General features: G+C 40.6%; 1 protein-coding gene across 2 annotated transcripts in view; it reads left to right on the top strand.

Moving 5' to 3' along the window:
• Positions 1-975: 975 nt before the first annotated feature.
• The window catches only part of TBC1D32 (TBC1 domain family member 32), a 199,344-nt gene continuing 181,075 nt past the window's right edge, over positions 976-19,244 (top strand). Inside the window, exons 1-3 of one of the 2 annotated variants that reach the window (XM_084777382.1) lie at positions 976-1,831; positions 4,419-4,580; positions 19,054-19,228. In XM_084777382.1, the coding sequence (XP_084633508.1) occupies positions 1,677-1,831; positions 4,419-4,580; positions 19,054-19,228 (492 nt within the window). In that variant the 5' untranslated portion in view covers positions 976-1,676. Of the gene's footprint in view, positions 1,832-4,418; positions 4,581-19,053; positions 19,229-19,244 lie in introns of those variants that run through there. The other variant, XM_084777383.1, reaches the window with a different exon arrangement.

Raw genomic sequence — 19,244 nt, 5'->3', positions numbered from 1 at the left:
AACAGTGTCTTCTGGACATGGCATACCCACTGCACTTGGGAACTCACTGAAGCAGTGGCCATTTGCACAAGACCTGCACAAAACTGGACTTGTGTCAATTTCGTCCTTCATGGCACAGGAGCTCATGAGGCCCTACTCCTTGCCGAGGTGAGGGTCCACAAGCCTCATTACCCATATTTCGGTAAACAACCCCTCTCTGAAGATGCTCATGCAAGCAACTGTAATTGACTCAGAGGGCCAATAGGAAATCAAAAGGCATTGAAATAGGAGGAAGTTGGCTGAGTAAAGGGTTTCAATGAGAAAGGGAAGGGAATGGGGGATGGGACTCAGTATACACATGTATGAAGTTGTCAAATAATTAAAAAAAAAAGAAAGCCATTTTTATATTAAGACGCAAACAAAGAACCTATTTTCTGAATAATTATGCTGCCCGAGCTGAGAGAAGCACTTGCATGGGCAGAGTTACTGAATCTGGCTAACCTAAGAAATGTATCTGATATAAGGATAGAATATATGGCTGGATTCTGGAAGTTGGTTGACATCAAACCATTCATCAGTAGTTTAGGGCTATTCTGTAACAATTGTCATCTTCTATTTATTCTTTTGGTGTTTTCGAGACAGGGTTTCTCTGTGTATCCTTGGCTATCCTGGAACTCTCTTTGTAGACCAAGATGGCCTCAAACTCACAGAGATCTGCCTACCTCTGGACTTACAGAAGATTGTGAGCCACCATGTTGGTGCTGAAAATTGTACCTGGGTCCTCTGGAAGAGCAGACAGTGCTCTTAACCGCCAACTCATCTCTTCAGGATTATCCTCTACCGCCCCCCATCCCCATCCCCGGCCCCCAAACAAAACACCAAATTCACATTTTGCTGCCTATACTTTCATCCTCTGGAGCATGGCCACACCCTAAAAGACAAGAGACTTTTCGCAGAAGCCAGTTGGTAGCTCTTTAGTTAGGGACAAGGACTTAAGAGGTACTTCCAGTCTGCCATGTGGCGTTTCTTTAGTAAGGTACTCAACTGCAGTTAAGTGTGGTGACTTGTTAATTTCTTTTATGCCACACTATGAAGTGCCATCTTCACAGGCAGGCAAGGATACTTGGAAAGCAGCAGGGGCTCAACAGCTGATACCGCTGCTGCACGAAAAAAGTTTTTTTCCACATTTCAATACTATCCACTCTCCAGTTGACACTTGTCAGCCTATTTTCACTCTGGCTTCCTTTTTTAGGCTTTTAATGACTGTCTCTTCCCACTCTTTCCCATTCCTCCTTCCCGCAGGTAGGGATTAGGAGGGGTACCAGTCTCCTCCTGGGATTCCCCCCTCCCCCCCCCCGTGCGTCAGCGAGCTGACGTCAGGCGCAGTCGGGGCGTTTCCCGTCAGGCCCGCCCAGCAGATCCTGATGTGTCTGTTGTTCACGTCCGGGACTGCCTGAGCTCTGCTGCTGCCGATGAACGTCAAGCATCGGTCGCCGGCTTCACCTCTCTCCTAGTCTCCAAACCTAGGCCGCTTTCCTGCACTACGCGACTCAACCGCGGCCCCGCCCCCGGACGCCTGTGGTTTCCTAGGGAACGACGCTGTGCGTCTGCCGCGATTGGGCCGGGTCGCGCGTGCGCAGTGCGCTCTGTTGGTGGCGACCCCCGCGGTGGTTGCCGAGATTTGGCTGCTGCACAGGATGGCCCATTTCTCCAGCGAGGATGAGGTGATGCTGCAGGCGATGCTCAGGCAGCTGTTCCAGAGTGTGAAGGAGAAAATCACCGGCGCTCCCTCCTTGGAATGCGCAGAAGAGATCCTCCTGCGGCTGGAGGAAACTGACGAAAATTTCCACAAGTAAAGTCTAGTTTAAGTTTTTAAGCAAACAAACAAACCACTGGTCCAGGAAAGGTGAAAATGTTTTGGATAAAGAGATGCATTTGCTTTTTGGTAATATAGCTAATTGGTGGCTCTGTTTTTTTCTCTCCTTTGTCCCATAGCTGAATTTATTTTTCTTTATTTTTTTTCTAAAACTAATTTTCTAGAGCCTCCTCTGCCTCTATGTTCTTTGGGTGCCACAGCACCTTAATAACATCTCTTGCAAATCGTTCGTGTTCTAAAATCGTAACCACTTACAACGATCCCTTTCACATTACCTAAAAGCAGTGACCGTCCCCGCCACCCCTAGCCCCCAACCCCAATGCCTATTTGCTTGTTTTTTTACTTCACTGCCTGCTGTTGGTAGCCTCTCAATACTGCAAGGGGCTCCCATACTGAAGGAGGGTAAGGCACCGTGCAAATGCCCTACATCCAGGATGCCCAGCATAGAGAAACACGGAGAAAGGAAGTGGCCATGTGCTACTTGAAGGACTTTTAACAATGTAAACGCTCCTCAGACTTAAAGAGAAATCTAAGCGTCGAGGTTATTCATATAATGAGTTAATTAAGCCGCTCTCAGCTTCAAAGACTATCTCCAGGCGCCGGATTTCCGATTGGTTGTAGCTTTTTAAAGTCCAGTGTTTGTCCTTCGTTTGGTCTCACAGACATTTTTCTTGCGATATTGCTTTTGTCCTCGTATTGACTTATTTATTCTGGTGCCGGGCATGGGACCCAGAGCCTCATGCATGGCAGGAGGCATTTCATCTTGCTTTTGTGACTTTTGGATATCCCAAAGTTCAGGGTTTGTAGAAATACGCAGCAGGAGACCCTTCAGTCCTTTAGTGTTCTATGTAAAAGTTCATGCTTGCTTGCGGTTTTATGGGGTTGTTCTTTACAGTTTCCTCAGATTCTCAAGGGAATTTAAAAAAGATGTAGAAAGAATCATTGTAGAGTTTCTAAGATAATACTCATGATTTTCGAGACCTGCTTGTGGTGTTGCCCAGGCCAGTATGGAAATGACTATTCTGCCTCAGCGTCTCAAGTGGAAGGAGCATGTATCATCACACCCAGCTTGATTTTTAAAAATTTATGATTGTACTTATGGTTTCCTTTGTCTTTGCTCATTGTCATATTAAATCGCTGGTAGTTGCAAATAGTGGATGATACTATTGTTTAGGCATACTTGCAGTCTTTTTTTTTTTTTTTTTTTTTGGTCGTAGGCTTATTATGCAAAAAGCACAAGAAAAATTTGGGACATTCTCAAATAATAGTGGGCTTATTACATATCCATTTACTTTTTTTTTTTCTTTTTCTTTTTTTCTCTTCCTCCTCCTTACAGGATCTCACTTTGTAGCTCTGACTGGCCTGGAACTCAGATCTATTTGTCTCTGCCTCTGGAGTGCTGGAATGGCAGATATACCCACAATACCCTCCACATTTGTTTTTTTTCTTTATCTTTTTTTTTTAAGATTTATTATTATTTATATGCATGTGAGAGCCACCAGGCCAGAAGAGGACACTAGATCTTATTATAGATGGTTTCGAGCCATCATGTGATTGCTGGGAATTGAGCACAGGATCTTTGGAAGAACAAGCAGTGCTCTTAACCTGTAGGCCATCTCTCCAGCCCCTACATTTGTGGTTTAAAAATATTAAGTAAGCTGGCATTTTTAGTATTATATTTTGAGCATTTAAAATATTTTATCTAGATTTTCAAACTAACTTACATAAAGATTTTTGGTGACATTCTGCTACCTTAATATTTATAAGGTCTGCAATTTTATCTCCATTTTATCATTCCACATTTTAAAAAAAGCTTATATGGATACTGAGTTTCTGTGATATTAGCATTTTTATAAGAAGACGATTGAGACGATTGAGTCAGCAGGTGGCTTTCCTTATGAGGAAAAAAAAACCTCTACTAGATTCAGATCTACGTCTTTGATGGCATTTTTTTTTTTAAATTTCTTTCTCTACCTTTGTTTTTTCTTTAACACTGGGCTTTACCCTCAGCTGAAGGAGAATACATTAAGTAGTTTCTGGTGTCCATGAAAGGAAGTTTGACCCTTTCCCAACTTATTTTTTAAAGTAATAAGATATATGTGACATGTTTTGCAAGAAAACACCAAAGCGTAAAGAAACACTATGCAGTAAGATGTTCCTACATTGGCGTTCTTGATTTCAATCAGTCAGGTGACTGGACCGTGCCAAGGTCAGTTGGTCAGGTGTTTTACCTAAGTGGAAAACTGGTCAGTCTAATCTAACTTGCTGGCATATTGCTGTGCACCTGAAATCCCAGGACTCAGGTGGCTGATGCAGGAGGATTTTGAATTTGAGTTCAGTCTGAACTACACAGAGAAACCCTGCTCCCTTGCTTTTACTCTCCAAATAAAGAAGATAAAAGTTTGAGAGGCTGGAGATCTTCTTGCTAACTTTTTTTTTTTTTTTAATGACAAGGCAAAAAAAAGTCATAACAGGTTGTAACAGGCCGTTGTGTGCTCAGTTTCTTGGATCTAATTGATACGTGAGATGATGATATTTACTATGTTTTATTTCTATGTTTCAGCTATGAATTTGTGAAGTACCTTAGACAGCACATATGTAACACCTTGGGATCTATGATTGAAGAAGAAATGGAGAAATGCACATCTGATCAGAATCAGGGTGAGGAATCTGGTTATGACACTGTTGTTCAGCATGTTACCAAAAGAACGCAGGACTCTAAAGAGTGAGTATGACCGTAAAAAGTAGATATGCATTTCATAATTACATGTATTTCCACACCCTGTACGACCTCTAACTTCCCCTTTACTTGGGGGCTCCTTCTGGCTCCCTACCTCTGCAGATACTCCAAATCAAAACCACAGATCTAAAAAGTAAAATCTGGGAGCCACATATGAGAAAGAACTTGTAATACTTTTCGTGCTGGGTCTAAGTTATGTCACTTAATGTAGTATTTTCCAGTTTTATTGCCCTGCAAACATTAGTTTTCTTTATTGATGAATAAAATCCCATTGTATATAGGTCCCACAGTTTCGTTATCCATTCATCAGCTGGCAGACGTCTAGGCTGATTCCGTCCCCTAGCTATTGTGAGAAGAGCAGCAATGAGTATGGATGTGCAAGGATCTCTGTAATAGAATATAACGCCTTTTGGATATATGCCCAGAAATCGCATGGCTGGAGTAGATGATAGTTCTGGTTTTTAGCTTTTTGAGCATCTCTACGCTGATTCGCACAGTGCACGCACCAGTTGCGATCCTGCCAGTGGTGGGCAAAGATTCCTCTTCACCCACACCCTCCCCAGCATTTGTTGTCACTTGATTTCTGCATGATAGACGTTCTGACAGGGGTGGGATGGAATTTCAAACTAGCCTCAGCTTCCATTTTATTCCTATCTAACAAGGTCAAGTGCTTGAATGTATTTATTAGAGTTTTGTGGTTTTCCTTTGTTAACTCTTTGTTTTGGATCATGGTTCTTTTTTGTTTGTTTGTTTGTTTTCTTGGACTCCGTTGTTTTGATGTTCAATTTGATGAATTCTTTATGTATTCTAAATACTAATTCTCTGTAGGATATATAGCTGACAAAGATTTCTCTCCCATTATGTAGGCTGTCTCTTTACCTAGTTGGCAGTTTCCTATCCTTTACCTTTCTTGAAATCTCATTTATAGATACTGGCCTTATTTTCTGAGTGATTTGGCTTTTCCCTGCCTATACCTTGAAGGGTGCTCTGTTCTTTCCCTCTGGCAGTTTTAGAAATTCAAGTCTTAAGTTGGGGTTCTTGACCCATTTAGAGTTGTCATTTTATTTTTGGTTTTTTTGAGATAGGATTTCTTTGTGTAACAGACCTGGCTGCACTGAAACTCACTTTCTAAACTAAGCTTCCTTCAAAGTCACAGCTTTACCTGCCTAGGACGAAAGGCGTGTGGCACCACACCCAGCTGGAGCGGACTTTTGTGCCAAGAGAGAAATAATGACTTAGTTTCATTATTCTAAATGTAGAAATTTAGTTTTTCCAGCCCCTTTTGAAGATGCTGTCTTTTCTCCAATGTGTAAACTTTGTAACTGTCTGGTAGTGTTCCTACTAGTTTGAGAAGCAATCATCTTTCTTCTTCAAAGGTTTTATGAAATTCATCTATGGATCAATCTGTCTGGGACTGGACTATTTCTTAGTTGGGACATTTTAAGTCACTCCTTCAACCTCCTTGCTTGCTATAACGCTATTTAAATTGTTTACCTCATCTTGGTTTAATTTTGTAGGTCACATGCATTTAGAAATTTGTCCACACCCTTTTAGCTTTTCAAATTGTAGTAGATGACATTTTCAAGGCGATATTTGAGTTTTCTCTTTATTTTTAGTTTGGCTAAGGGTTTGCCAATCTTGTATATCTTTTCAAAGAACCAACTCTACACTAACTTTATCAGTTTCTGCTTTGGTCTTTTAAAAACATATTTTTATTAACTGCTTGAGAATTTCATACATACATATGATGTATTTTTTTTATCATATTTATCCCTGCTTATCTGCCTAAGTCTTCCTGGATATACCCATTTCAACCTTCTACCCTTTCAACTTCTGGTTCCTTTTTGTTTTGTAACCCCACTGACTACAATTAGAGTTGCTCATATATGTGTGCTGGGCCATCCACCAGAGCATGGTGGGCCTACTGGGGGGTCATAGCTTTAAAGAAACTGTTTTTCTCCCAGAGGCTATTAGCTGTCTGTAGGTCTTCAGCTAGTGGTAGGGGCTGGTGAGCACTTCTCTTTCCTTACCAAAACTCCAGGTTTGGCTCTTCCTCTTTTTTTCATGGTTTATAAAGTATATAATTAAGTTATTTATTTGAGATCTCTATGATTTATTAACTTAGGTATGTAGAACCAAACACTTCTGTCTTAAGACTTCTTTAATTGTATGACAGATTTTTCTTTCTTTTTTCTTTCTGTGTGTGTTGTGCACTCATTGTCACTTGATTTTCGGAATTTTCTTACTTCCTCCTTGATTTCTTTAGAGATTGTTCATTATTCTGTGGTGTGTTGTCTAACCTCCATGAGTTGCTGTATGCTCTAGGATTTTCATCGCTATTGGTTTGTGGTCACATCCCATTGTAATCAGAGCATTACATACAAAGGAATGATTTTAGTTTTCCTGTATTTGTTGAGCCTTGCCTTGTGCCCCAATATGTGATCTATTTTGGAAAAAGTTCTGTTGGCTGCTGAGGAGAATGTACGCTCTACAGCATTTGGATTGAGTGTTCTGAAGGTACGTGTTTAAGTCCATGTGGTCTACAGTGTCATCTCTGATATGTGATGTCATCTAGTCATCTATTTCTGTGTTGGGAAGTCTTGTCTGCTGGTGAGCGTGGGCTGGTGAAATCACCTGTTACTGCTGTGGTAGGCTTAATCTGCGACTTCACGTCTAAGAGGATTTATTTCATGAAACTGAGTGTGGTTCTGTCCTGGGAGTGGATATTATAAGTTATAATGCCCTCTTTAGATTGTTGCCTTCATCAGTATGAAGTGACATGCCTGTCTTTCCCACCTACTTTGATATCAAGAGCAGTGACATCTGCTTGCTTCCTAGGTCCATTTGCTTGACACATCTTTTTCCATCCTTTCATCATAGGTGACTGTGTTGTCTTTTGTGGTGAGACGGTTTTCTTGGCGGCTGCAAGTAGATGCCCCTGACTTTCAATTTATTCTACTGCTTTTTGTTTTTTGATTGGGGAATTGAGGCCATTGGTATTCAGAGTTATTATTGAAAGTTGTATTGGTTTCTGCCATTTTGTAGTGTTCTTTTTCCTTCTTTCTCTATTGCTCACCTGTTACTCTAGTCTTGTTTATTCTGTGGCCTAGTGCATAATTTTTTTTTTGGTGTTGATATTGTTTTGTTTTTTTTTAAATTTCTTTCTTCAATTAGAAGGGTTCCTTTAAATATTTTCTGTAGAACTGTCTTAGTGATCATAACATTTTTTAGCCTATTTTTATCATGGAAAAATTTGACTTTTCTGTCAGTTATGACAAATAGCTTTGCTGGGTGTAGTACTCTGGGTTGGCGGTTGTCTTTGAGAACTTAAAGTACAGCCATACAGGGTCTTCTGCATTTAAAATTTTGGTTGAATAATCTGCGTTGTTCTGATGGGCTTGTCTTTGTGATTTGGTGTTTTTCTCTTGTTGCTTTCAATGTGCTTTATTCATGCTGTGCATTTAGTGTTTGAACCATAATATGATGCGATGTCCTTTTCTGGTCCTATCTGTTTGGTGTTATAAATGCATTCTATGTCTGTCTGGATTGGCATCTCCTTTCTAACTCTGGGGAATTTTCTGTTGTAATTCTCTAAAAAAACATTTTCTATGCATGTAGAACTAGAATCGTCTCATTTTATATCTATCATCTGTAAATTTGGTCTTTTCGGAGTGTCATGTAAATCTTGTGATTCTCACTGGACTCCTTGCTATTTTTTCTTGTTTAACTGCTGCAGTTCCTCAACTCTGTGTTCGCGTTTAGATATTCTGTCCTCTCCTTGACCTATCCAATTCACGGGACTTTCCACAGAGCTTTTAATTTGATTTACTAGCTTTTCCACTTCTAGCATTTTAGATTTCATTTTTGTTCATATTTCTATCTCTTTGTTGAATTTCTCTCTGATATCTTGCATTCCCTTCTTTATTTCTTTCAGTTGTCTGTAGTCTCAACCTGGAGCCAATGTTCTTTGAGTACACACGTGTGTACATATGTTTTTATGATAATTCCTTTGAGGTTCTTTCTGTGGCTTCCTCTAACTCTCACTACATGCCATTGCTGCAGTCTTAGAGCTTTTCAGGAGAGTCATGTTGTTGTGTTCTGTGTTTCCTATATTACCTCACTGAGATTAATTTATTCATCCGGTGTTATTTCTGAGCTTGGTTTGTTGTTTGCATCAGCTGTATTTCTTTTCAGTTGAAGTATTTGAATTTTATGTAGCAGAATTGAATGTGTAGTTCAGAAAATAGTTGCTCAGCCTAGGAGCTCTTTGTGCCTGTTTGAAACTCTTATGTTTTTCTCTGAGTAAGGACAGGATCTTGCAGTAGCATCCGTGGCTGCTTGATGTCACCACCATTTGAATGTTGTGCTGAACAATTAATACCAGGCTCCCCGTTGTCTGCAATATTGTTGGAGCATAAACACCCAACAACAGTAGGGAGTATAGAAAGATTTTAGTTAATAAGATTAAGTTTGGGAGGGAAAGTAGAGTAGATAAGGATTAAGTATTGGCTTGACTTTGAAAAGAAAAACATTAAGGTGGGTAAATTAGCTAGGAAGGAAAAGTTGGGATACCGGTAATGTCCACAGACATTAGAGACTGTTAAAGCTGCTGCAGGTTGTGATTCCAAAGTAAAAAGAGTTGTCCTTTGAGAGTCTCTACCCCGCAGCATCTGGAAACAGATGCCAAGACTTCCAGGCAAACATTGGCATAGGGAGACATGTGGGAAAGCTGGGGGAAGGAGAAAAGGACCTGGAGGTGACAGGAGCTCTACAAGAAGACCACAGAGCCAACTAACCAGGGCCCAGAGGGGCCCACTGAGGCTGAAGCACCAACTACTCCCTTGCAAGGACTGGACCTAGGCCCCCTACACAGATGTAGCCAATGGGCAGCTCAGGCTTCATGTGGGTTCTCCAGTAAGGGGAGCAGGGGCTGTCTCTGACATGGACTGTGATGCTAGTTTTTTTTTTTTTTTTCTTCATGATATTTTTTTTTATTAATTAATTTATTCATATTACATCTTGATTGTTAGCCCTTCCCCTGTTTCCTCCCATTCCTCCCTCCCTCCCACTTCCCCCCTTCTCCCCTCCCCTATGTCTGTGATTGAGGGAGACTTCTTCCCCCTATGTATGCTCTAAGATTATCGAGTCTCTTCTTGGTAACTTGCTATCCTTCTTCTGAGTGCCACCAGGCCTCCCCATCCAGGGGACATGGTCAAAAAAGGGGCACCAGAGTTCACGTGAGAATCAGATCTCACTCTCCACTCAACAGTGGAGAATATCGTGTTCGTCGGCTAGGTCTTGGTAGGGGTTCGAAGTTTACTGCCTATTTTTCCTTGGCTGGTGCCTTAGTTTGAGGAGGACCCCAGGACCCAGATCTGCCTGTCATAAAGTTCTTCTTGTAGATTTCCAGGACCCTGTGGGTCCTATTATTTCCCCATTCTTCCATGCTACTCTCGCCTAAAGACTCAATAGGATGTCCTCTCCTCTGACCCACTTTCTTGGTAAGTAAGGTTTTTCATGGTTCGTATCCCTTGGACTAGTGTTTTGATATAAGTGAGTATATACCGTTTGTCTCTTTTTGCTTCTGGGTGAACTCACTCATTATGATAATTTCTAGGTCAATCCATTTGTCCACAAATTTCGGGAATTCCTCGTTTTTAATAGCTGAGTAATACTCCATAGTGTAAATGTACCATAGTTTCTTAGTCCATTCTTCTACTGAGGGACATTTAGGCTGTTTCCATGTTCTGGCTATTGTGTATAAAGCAGCTATGAACATGGTTGAGCATATGTCCCTGTTGTGTGTTAGGGCATTTTCTGGGTATATTCCAAGGAGTGGGATAGCTGGGTCTTGAGGAAGCCCTATTCCCATTTTTCTGAGAAAACGCCAGATAGCTTTCCAAAGTGCAAATGACAAACAGGCAGAGGAAGAAATTAGGAAAACTACTCCCTTCACGATAGCCACAAACAATATAAAATATCTAGGAATAACTTTAACCAAGCAAGTGAAGGACTTATTCGAAAAAAACTTCAAACCTTTGAAGAAAGAGATTGAAAATGACATCAGAAGATGGAGGGATTTACCTTGTTCATGGATCGGGAGAATTAACATAGTAAAAATGGCCATCTTACCAAAAGCAATTTACAAATTCAATGCAATCCCTATCAAAATACCTACAAAATATTTTGAAGATATTGAAAGATTAATTCTCAAATTCATATGGAGAAATAAAAAACCCAGAATAGCAAAAACAATCCTATACAATAAAAGATCCTCCGGAGGAATCTCCATACCTGATCTCAAGCTGTACTACAGAGCAACAGTAATTAAAACAGCATGGTACTGGCAAAGTAATAGGCTGGTGGATCAATGGAATCGAATTGAAGACCCGGAGATGAATCCACACACATTTGCTCACTTGATTTTTGACAAAGAAGCCAAATCTATTCAATGGAAAAATGATAGCATCTTCAACAAATGGTGCTGGTCTAACTGGATGTCTACATGTAGAAAAATGCAATTAGACCCTTATTTGTCACCATGCACAAAACTCAAGTCCAAGTGGATTAAAGACCTCAACTTAAAACCAGAGACATTAACTCAGTTAGAGGAAAAAGTGGGGAAGAGCCTGGGACACATAGGCACAGGAAACAACTTCCTGAACAGTACACCCACAGCCCAGGCCTTAATGTCAATAATTAATAAATGGGACCTTATGAGGCTGAGAAGCTTCTGTAAGGCAGGAGACACTGTCAAGATTACAAAGCGACAGCCTACTGACTGGGAAAAGATCTTCACCAACCCTTCATCTGACAAAGGTTTAATATCCAAAATATATAAAGAACTCAAGAAATTAAACACCACAAAACCAAACAACCCAATTGCAAAATGGGGCTTAGAACTAAACAGAGAATTCTCAACAGAGGAATATCAAATGGCTGAGAAACACTTAAAGAAATGCTCATCCTCGTTAGGCATCAGAGAAATGCAAATCAAAGCGACACTGAGATTCCATCTTACACCCATCAGAATGGCTAAGATCAAAAACTCAAATGACACCACATGTTGGCGAGGATGTGGAGAGAGAGGAACACTCCTTCACTGCTGGTGGTGATGCTAGTTTTTTGATCACTTCCCCCTGCTGGGGCTGCCTTGCCAGGCCACAGGGGAAGAGGACATGCTCACTCCTGATGTGACTTGATAAGCTGGGGTGGATGGGAAGGGGGCTCCCCTTTGCTGAGGAATAAGGGGTGGAGAGATAGAGAGGGATGGAGGATGGAACTGGGATGTTAGGAGCAATGGGGCTATGGCCAGGATATAAAGTGAATAAATCAGAAAATTAGAAATAAAATAAGAAAATAAGAGGTAAAAAGAGTGAGTTGCAGGCATACCATCACTGGGTTGAAGGGTGAGCTCCTCTGATCCTTCTTGTTCCCTGTGGTGCGGTGTGGGGGAAGGGAGAGCGGGAAGGGCTGGTCTCTGCAGCCTCAGTGGGCTAGGGTTTCTGGCATGCAGGGGAGGTTGTAAGGCCTTTTCTGGTAGTTCCCTTAGATCCCAGCACTTTTACAGGCCAGATATATGTTAGGGACACACTTCCCTTCAGTTCTGCTGCTCCCTCCACAATAACACTTCATTAGGATTTCCTGGCAGTACCCCTAAGTCATGTGCCTCACATTCTAGAGAGCAGCAGTTCTCAACCTCTGGTCACAGCCTCTTTTCGAGGTGAAGGACCCTTTCACAGGGGTCATGCATCAGATAGCCTGCATATCAGATACTTACATTACTACTCATAACAGTAGCAAAATTACAGTTATGACGTAGCAACAAAAAATAATTTTATGGGTTGGGGGTCACCACAGCATGAGGAACTGTCTTAAAGGGTCACAGTGTTAGGAATGTGGAGAAACACTGCTATAGAGCAAACACAGGGCTCTGCGTAGCCACAGCGCTGGCCATGAGCTCTCCGCACACTCTCCTCACCTGTTTGCCACCTTGTTCCCCACCTCTCCCACCGTGCTGGCCTTGCTCTGTACTAAACAGTCAAGTAAGCACAGTGCCCAGGAATGTCGCCAGTTTGCCTTGCTGTGTGGAGTGTCCTTTCTCTAGATTATATGACTTAACATTCAGTTTTGGGGCATCTTGGTTCATTGTCTTCTTTTCAAGGCATTAACTGAGGCCTAAACCAATAACTGTTCCCTGTTCCTGTTATTTCCCCATTTTGCTTTATTTTCCTTTCAGCTCTTTTGTCACTAATAAAGGATAGAATCTCTATATATTTTCTGCTTATTTCAGTGTTTCCTTGCTAGGATGGGTGTTCTACAAAGATAAACTTTTGCCTGATTATTTTTAAATTCCTGTATCTTAATGCCTAGAGAATACCTTGTATATTGTAGATGCTTCATAGATAGTTGTTAGTGAAATTAGTGTTTTGTTTGCCACTATAGTCAGTTCTATGTTACAGATTATAATACTTTGAATGTTTTTTTTATTCTCTAACAGTGTTAGAGGTGTGGTCTCCAATGTGGCAGAATTAGGAGGTCATAGAGCCCTGAAGAGAGGCTAAATACAAGAAAATTAGGTCATTGATGACAAGCGCCTTAGAGGGATTAAGGCAGTTCTTCTACCCTAAATAGCTCTAATAAGAGAGTGAGCAAGATTGCATGCTTAGCACAGAGAAAGAGATAGAGTTGTTATAAAAAGCAAGTCTGCACGGCAACAGGCTGGTTGATTAGTGGAATCGAATCGAAGACCCAGATATGAATCCACACATATATGGTCACTTGATTTTTGACAAAGAAGCTGAATCCATTCAATGGAAAAAGGATAGCATCTTCAACAAATGGTGCTGGTTTAACTGGAGGTCTATGTGTAAAAAAATGCAAATGGACCCATATTTGTCACCTTGCACAAAACTCAAATCCAAGTGGATCAAAGACCTCAACATAAAACCAGAGACACTAAGTCAGTTAGAAGAAAAAGTGGGGAAGAGCCTGGAACATATTGGCACAGGAGACAACTTCCTGAACAGAACAGCAATAGCCCAGGCCTTAATGTTAACAATTAATAAATGGGACCTCATGAGGCTGAGAAGTTTCTGTAAGGCAGGGGACATTGTCAAGAGAACAAAGCGACAGCCTACAGACTGGGAAAAGATCTTCACAAACCCTACATCTGATAAAGGTCTAATATCCAAAATATATAAAGAACTCAAGAAATTAAACACCACCAAACCAAATAACCCAATTGAGAAATGGGGCTTGGAACTAAACAGAGAATTCTCACAGAGGAATATCAAATGGCTGAGAAACACTTAAAGAAATGCTCAACCTCCTTAGTCATCAGGGAAATGCAAATCAAAACAACTCTGAGATTCCATCTTACACCCATCAGAATGGCTAAGATCAAAAATTCAAGTGACAGCACATGTGGTGAGAATGTGGAGAGGAACACTCCTTCATTGCTAGTAGGAATGCAAACTAGTACAGCCACTTTGGAAATCTATCTGCTGCTATCTCAGAAAACTGGGAATAGGGCTTCCTCAAGACCCAGCTATTCCACTCCTTGGAATAAACTCAGAAGATGCTCTAGCACACAACAAGAAAATTTGCTCAACCATGTTCATAGCAGCCTTATTCATAATAGCCAGAACATGGAAACAGCCTAAGTGTCCATCAGTAGAAGAATGGGTAAAGAAACTGTGGTACATATACACTATGGAATACTACTCAGCTATTAAAAACAAGGAATTCCCGAAATTTGTGGACAAATGGATTGAGCTAGAAATGATCATAATGAGTGAGTTAACCCAGAAGCAGAAAGACTCAAATGGTATATACTCACTTATATCTGCATACTAGCCCAAGGGGCATGTCCCATGAAAGCCTTCACTTACCAGGAAACTGGGACAGAGGGGAGGACATCCTATTGGGACTCTAGATGAGAGAAGCATGGGAGAATAGCAAAGTAGAAGGATCCAGAGGGTCCTAGAAACCTACAAGAAGAACATTATGATAGGCAGATTTGGGCCCAGGGGTCCTGCTTAAACTAAGGCACCAGCCAAGGACAATACAGGCGGTAAACTTTAAACCCCTACCCAGATCTAGCCAATGGACAGGACATTCTCCACAGTTGAGTGGAGAGTGGGGTATGACTTTCACACGAACTCTGGTGCCTTGTATTTGACCATGTCCCCTGGATGGGGAGACCTGGTGGCATTCAGAGGAAAGATAGCAGGTTACCAAGAAGAGACTTGATACCCTATGAGTGTATACAGGGGGAGGAGGTCCCCCTCAGGAACAGTCATAGGGGAGGGGAATAAGGGGAAAATGGGAGGGAGGGAAGAAAGGGAGGATACAAGGGATGGGATAACCATTGAGATGTAACAAGAATAAATTAATAAAAAATAAAAAAAAAAGCAAGTCTGTCCCTTTCTTACTACTGGCTTCTTCTAGTCTTGTCATTTTATAACTTTCTCAGGGAATATTGTTATTTGTGTGCTGTTTACCATGAAGTTTTGACCAGAGCCTGGCACAAAATAGTGCAAGTTTGTGATCCCCCAAACAATGAGATATACTTCTTTCTTCATTAATGTTCTTAGGCTCAAGTTTAGTTTTAGCAAAGGAAAGCAGACTGAAACCTAAAGTAACTGTGTCTTTAGTAGTAACCTTTTCCTTCTTTTTTCTTTATATGTCAAGTTCTGCTCATATATTGAATGAGCAACTTGGTATACTTTAAAGATGCATAAGCTGTTTTTTACCCTTCACTAATTCACAGTGTGAAGAGAGGAGTTGGACACTGCTCTGAAATGAAACTAAACAGTTTCAATTCAGTATAAGTGCTATGACATATACAAAAGGCTGTATAGAAATATCAAGGAAGAAATACAGTAGGAAAAATGTGTAATGAGTAATGATAAGAATGAAGCATTGAAATACAAGCCCCAAGGAAACTAATTTAACCTCAGGAGCATGTAGGCATAAGGTTATTGTGTAATTCAAATGCTGTTTTCTCAGTCCCCCATATCTGGTTGTAATCCATGGTCTGAAAACCCCCTATCTCAACATAAACTCTGTTCCCCAATTGACCCCCTGGTATGTCAACAAATCAGCTTACATCCAATCACTGAGCAGAGGAGAGAATAGGCTGGACTTCCTGCCAGCTAGGGGAGGAGAAGTTAGAAAAGGAAGTAAGGGATTCAGCCATAGGCAGAGGTGCAGAAAAGATGAAGAAGATTAAACTGGAACAAAGAGAGAACTAAAAAGCAAGTAACTTCGAGATTTTGGCAAAGATGGAGCTAGGATAACACAGAGGAATAAAAACAGACTTAAACTGCTCAAGACTGTGTTGTAAAGCTTTATAAACAAATATAAGAGTCTTAGTTATTTGTGTGATAGTCGGGCTAAGAGAGAAACTAAGAGAAACAAAACACAGTTATATAAAAATAACCGGAGCACACTGGGATGAATGTGGGTGGATTTGTTCATTGTCTCATTCAGGGTCACACAGTCCCTTCGTGTTACTCAACCCTTTCTTTCTTTCTTTCTTTCTTTCTTTCTTTCTTTCTTTCTTTCTTTCTTTCTTTCTTTCTTTTATTTTCGACCCTCTCTTATTGCAGGGGTTGGCAAATGTTTCTTATAAAGAGACATATAGTAAGCATTTTAGGTCTTACTACCTATACCTTTTATGAACAGTATTAAAAACAGCCAAAAATAATGCATAATAGAATGTGTATGGGTTTCAGTAAAATTTTATTTTATGGAAAGTGAGTTTATGTCAATAAAATAATGTCTCAGCTGCTTTGTGTTGTTGTGAAAATTTCCACTAACCAGGGACCAAGCATTCAAATACATGTACCCTTGTGGGCCAATTTGATTTAAACCACCTGAGACAATATTCTGCCAACCCAGAGTCAGAAAGACTAGAATTTGTGCTTGAATGTTTATTAACTACTGTATTGTACAGCACTAAATCTAATTTAGTGTTAACATACATTTAAAATATTAGTCTGGACAGGAGTTCTTTTGTGAAAATTACTATTTATTGTTGTTACTCATTGGGACTAATGTCAATATATAGATATTAATAGCAAGTTCAAACCATTAACATATGGAATAAAACCCATAAAGTTTTCTTATTTCTTACTTTAGAGAAAAAAAATAAAGGAGTTCTGTAAACTTTTTGGCAGTATTTTAATACCCAGTAGTCTGTGTCTAGCAGCTTATTCCAAAAAGAATACTAAAATTAGTCAGACAGTAGAAGCCTTTGAATAAGTACAGAATTTGATATGACACTATTAGAAAATTAACTCAACAATCTCTAGGTAAGCTATTTAACCTGTCCTACTTTAGTTCATCCATTCATAACATTTAAAACAGTAATAATGACTTCATAAAGATTTAGAAAGACTTAATGGACGTTTTCCTTGTGCTTTTTCAACTATGGATGATAGACTTTAAGTCAGAGAGAGTGTTATTCTCTTAAAAGTAATTTTTTGTGGTTCTTGAGAAATTACTTAGAGCTCATGTGACAACAGTACATTTTTATTGTAATAATTATAAGCCATCTCCCTAATTAAAAGTCTTGATGTTTATTTCTTCAATATTGGCACATGGGAGAGCTTCCTTTTAGGTCTTTCATGTTATTTAATGAGTTTGAAAACACTTAAGGTATTTCCATTGTTAATCTGGTTTCCTTCTCTTGAAGCTTTTTATTTCTCTAGCCTTTATTTGAATATTTCTAGAACAATTATAGGAGGGTGCGGATGGTATCTATAGTCTGTATCTACTTTCATTTACTTTCTAAGACCTGCAGTAGCTGCTGTTGCGTTCCAGCTCATTTGACCCATGATAATTACGATCAGCTACTTAGTATTTAAAAGATCACTGCTTTTATTTTCCCTTCTTACCATTTTCATGATGGTTCTTGCAGAAGAGTTCATCGTAGTCTTAAAAAAAAATCCTGCTTATAACATTTATGTCCAAATAGAAAGTTCAGATATTCTATGGATTTAATAATCCTCATGCTTTACTTTTTATACTTCTTCATTAAATTAGCAAATTGTCTGTCTGTCTATCCTCCGCCTCTTTCATCCTCCTCCTCCTTTGCCTCCTCCTTCGCCTTCCTCCCCTCCCTCCCTTCCCTCTTCCCTTCTTCCTTCCCTTCCTCCCTCACTCCTCCTTTCTTCTTTTGCAGCAAGCTTGAACTAAATATTCCTGTCTCCGCTTGGAGGGCTGGGATTACCGGCATACCATACCACACCACATTTGGCTAAATCTCAAGACTGTAAATTTTAAAGGAATGGAGACATCATGATGCTCTTGTGAAGATACTTGACTGCAAAAGGTGTTGAGAGCACAGTTTAGCTGCTATTTTCAATTACTGTGGAAGGAGCAAACAGCCTTTGTTTGACACATGGTCTCACTATGTAGCACTGGCTTGCCCAGAACTTGCTTTGTAGGCTAGGTTAGCGTTGAATTTACAGAGGTAGACTTCTTTCTGCTTTTTGGGTGCTGGGATTAAAGGAATGTGACACCATGTCTGGCCAGAACATCTTTTCATGGACACATCTTAATGGTCACCAGGGTACTTTTCTTCCTCCCTTCCTCCTTCTGATAGGGCATTCCTGTGCAGCTGAGGCCGCCCTTGAACTCACCATGGAGCACAGGCTGGTTCCAGAGGACCCATCTCCCTCTTATATCCTCAGAGCCCCTGTGCACGTATGTTGCGCAGAAGCACATGCAGGCCAAACAGCCACACATAGACAATAATAAGTCTTCCAGTTATAAGCCTTTTCTTCTGGAGACATTTTTAGTCTTGCCGAGCTGAGAGGATCTAGACGCTGTCCAGTTTTCAGTCTTGCTTCAGAAATCTTTCCTGCCACCGCTGAGGACTGGTTCTGTGGCCTTTCTTTGAAAGCACCCACTGACCGCTTCAGTCCTACTTACCTTGAGAAAACATAGAATGTCTCAGGTGGGGCTGTGGGTACCCAGAGATATGAAGAAAGGAAGGATGGAAGGTGGGGAACGGAGGCGGAAGTGGGACGAGGGACAGAAGCGAGGTGTAACCTAGCCCAGCGTTTGGAAGTGTGGGGAACATTTCACTGCATTTCTGGTCTCAGGAATGCTTGTCACTGGGCCAGCTTGGCTGAGAATGAGTGGATTTTCCCACATAACTTCATATTTCTAGGTGAAAAACTACACAGAGATGATATACAGGAATTCTTTTTGTTTTATTTATTTGTTTATTTGTTTATTTACTTATTTATTTGATTTCTCGAAACAGGCTTTCTCTGTGTAGCCCTGACATTTCACCAGCCTGTTTAATCCATTTTTTTTTTTTTTTACAAAACAGAGGCTTAAGTTTTCTTTGTTTTATGTTCATAAAATTTTTTTCCTTTTCATAGAGCAGATGTCGTTGAGTGCCTTGAGTTCATGTATTAAGTGTATGTTCAACTTAAAGGTATAAGGAAATGATGCATTCCCTGAAGAACATTATGGTGGTGGTGGTGGAGTCCATGATGAACAAGTTAGAAGAAGATGAGACGCGGAGTCAGGACAGGCAGAGGAGGACGCAGAAGGAGACAAGCAGCAGCTGCTGCACGGACAACTGCTCCGACGACTCTTCCTTCAACCAGGTGGGCTGTCCATCTC

Source organism: Acomys minous (genome assembly GCF_964271855.1).
Source record: "Acomys minous genome assembly, chromosome: 3".
Classification (NCBI taxonomy): Eukaryota; Metazoa; Chordata; class Mammalia; order Rodentia; family Muridae; genus Acomys; species Acomys minous.
The sequence above is the reverse complement of the archived record's forward strand: the minus strand, read 5'-3'. Positions and strand labels throughout refer to the sequence as shown.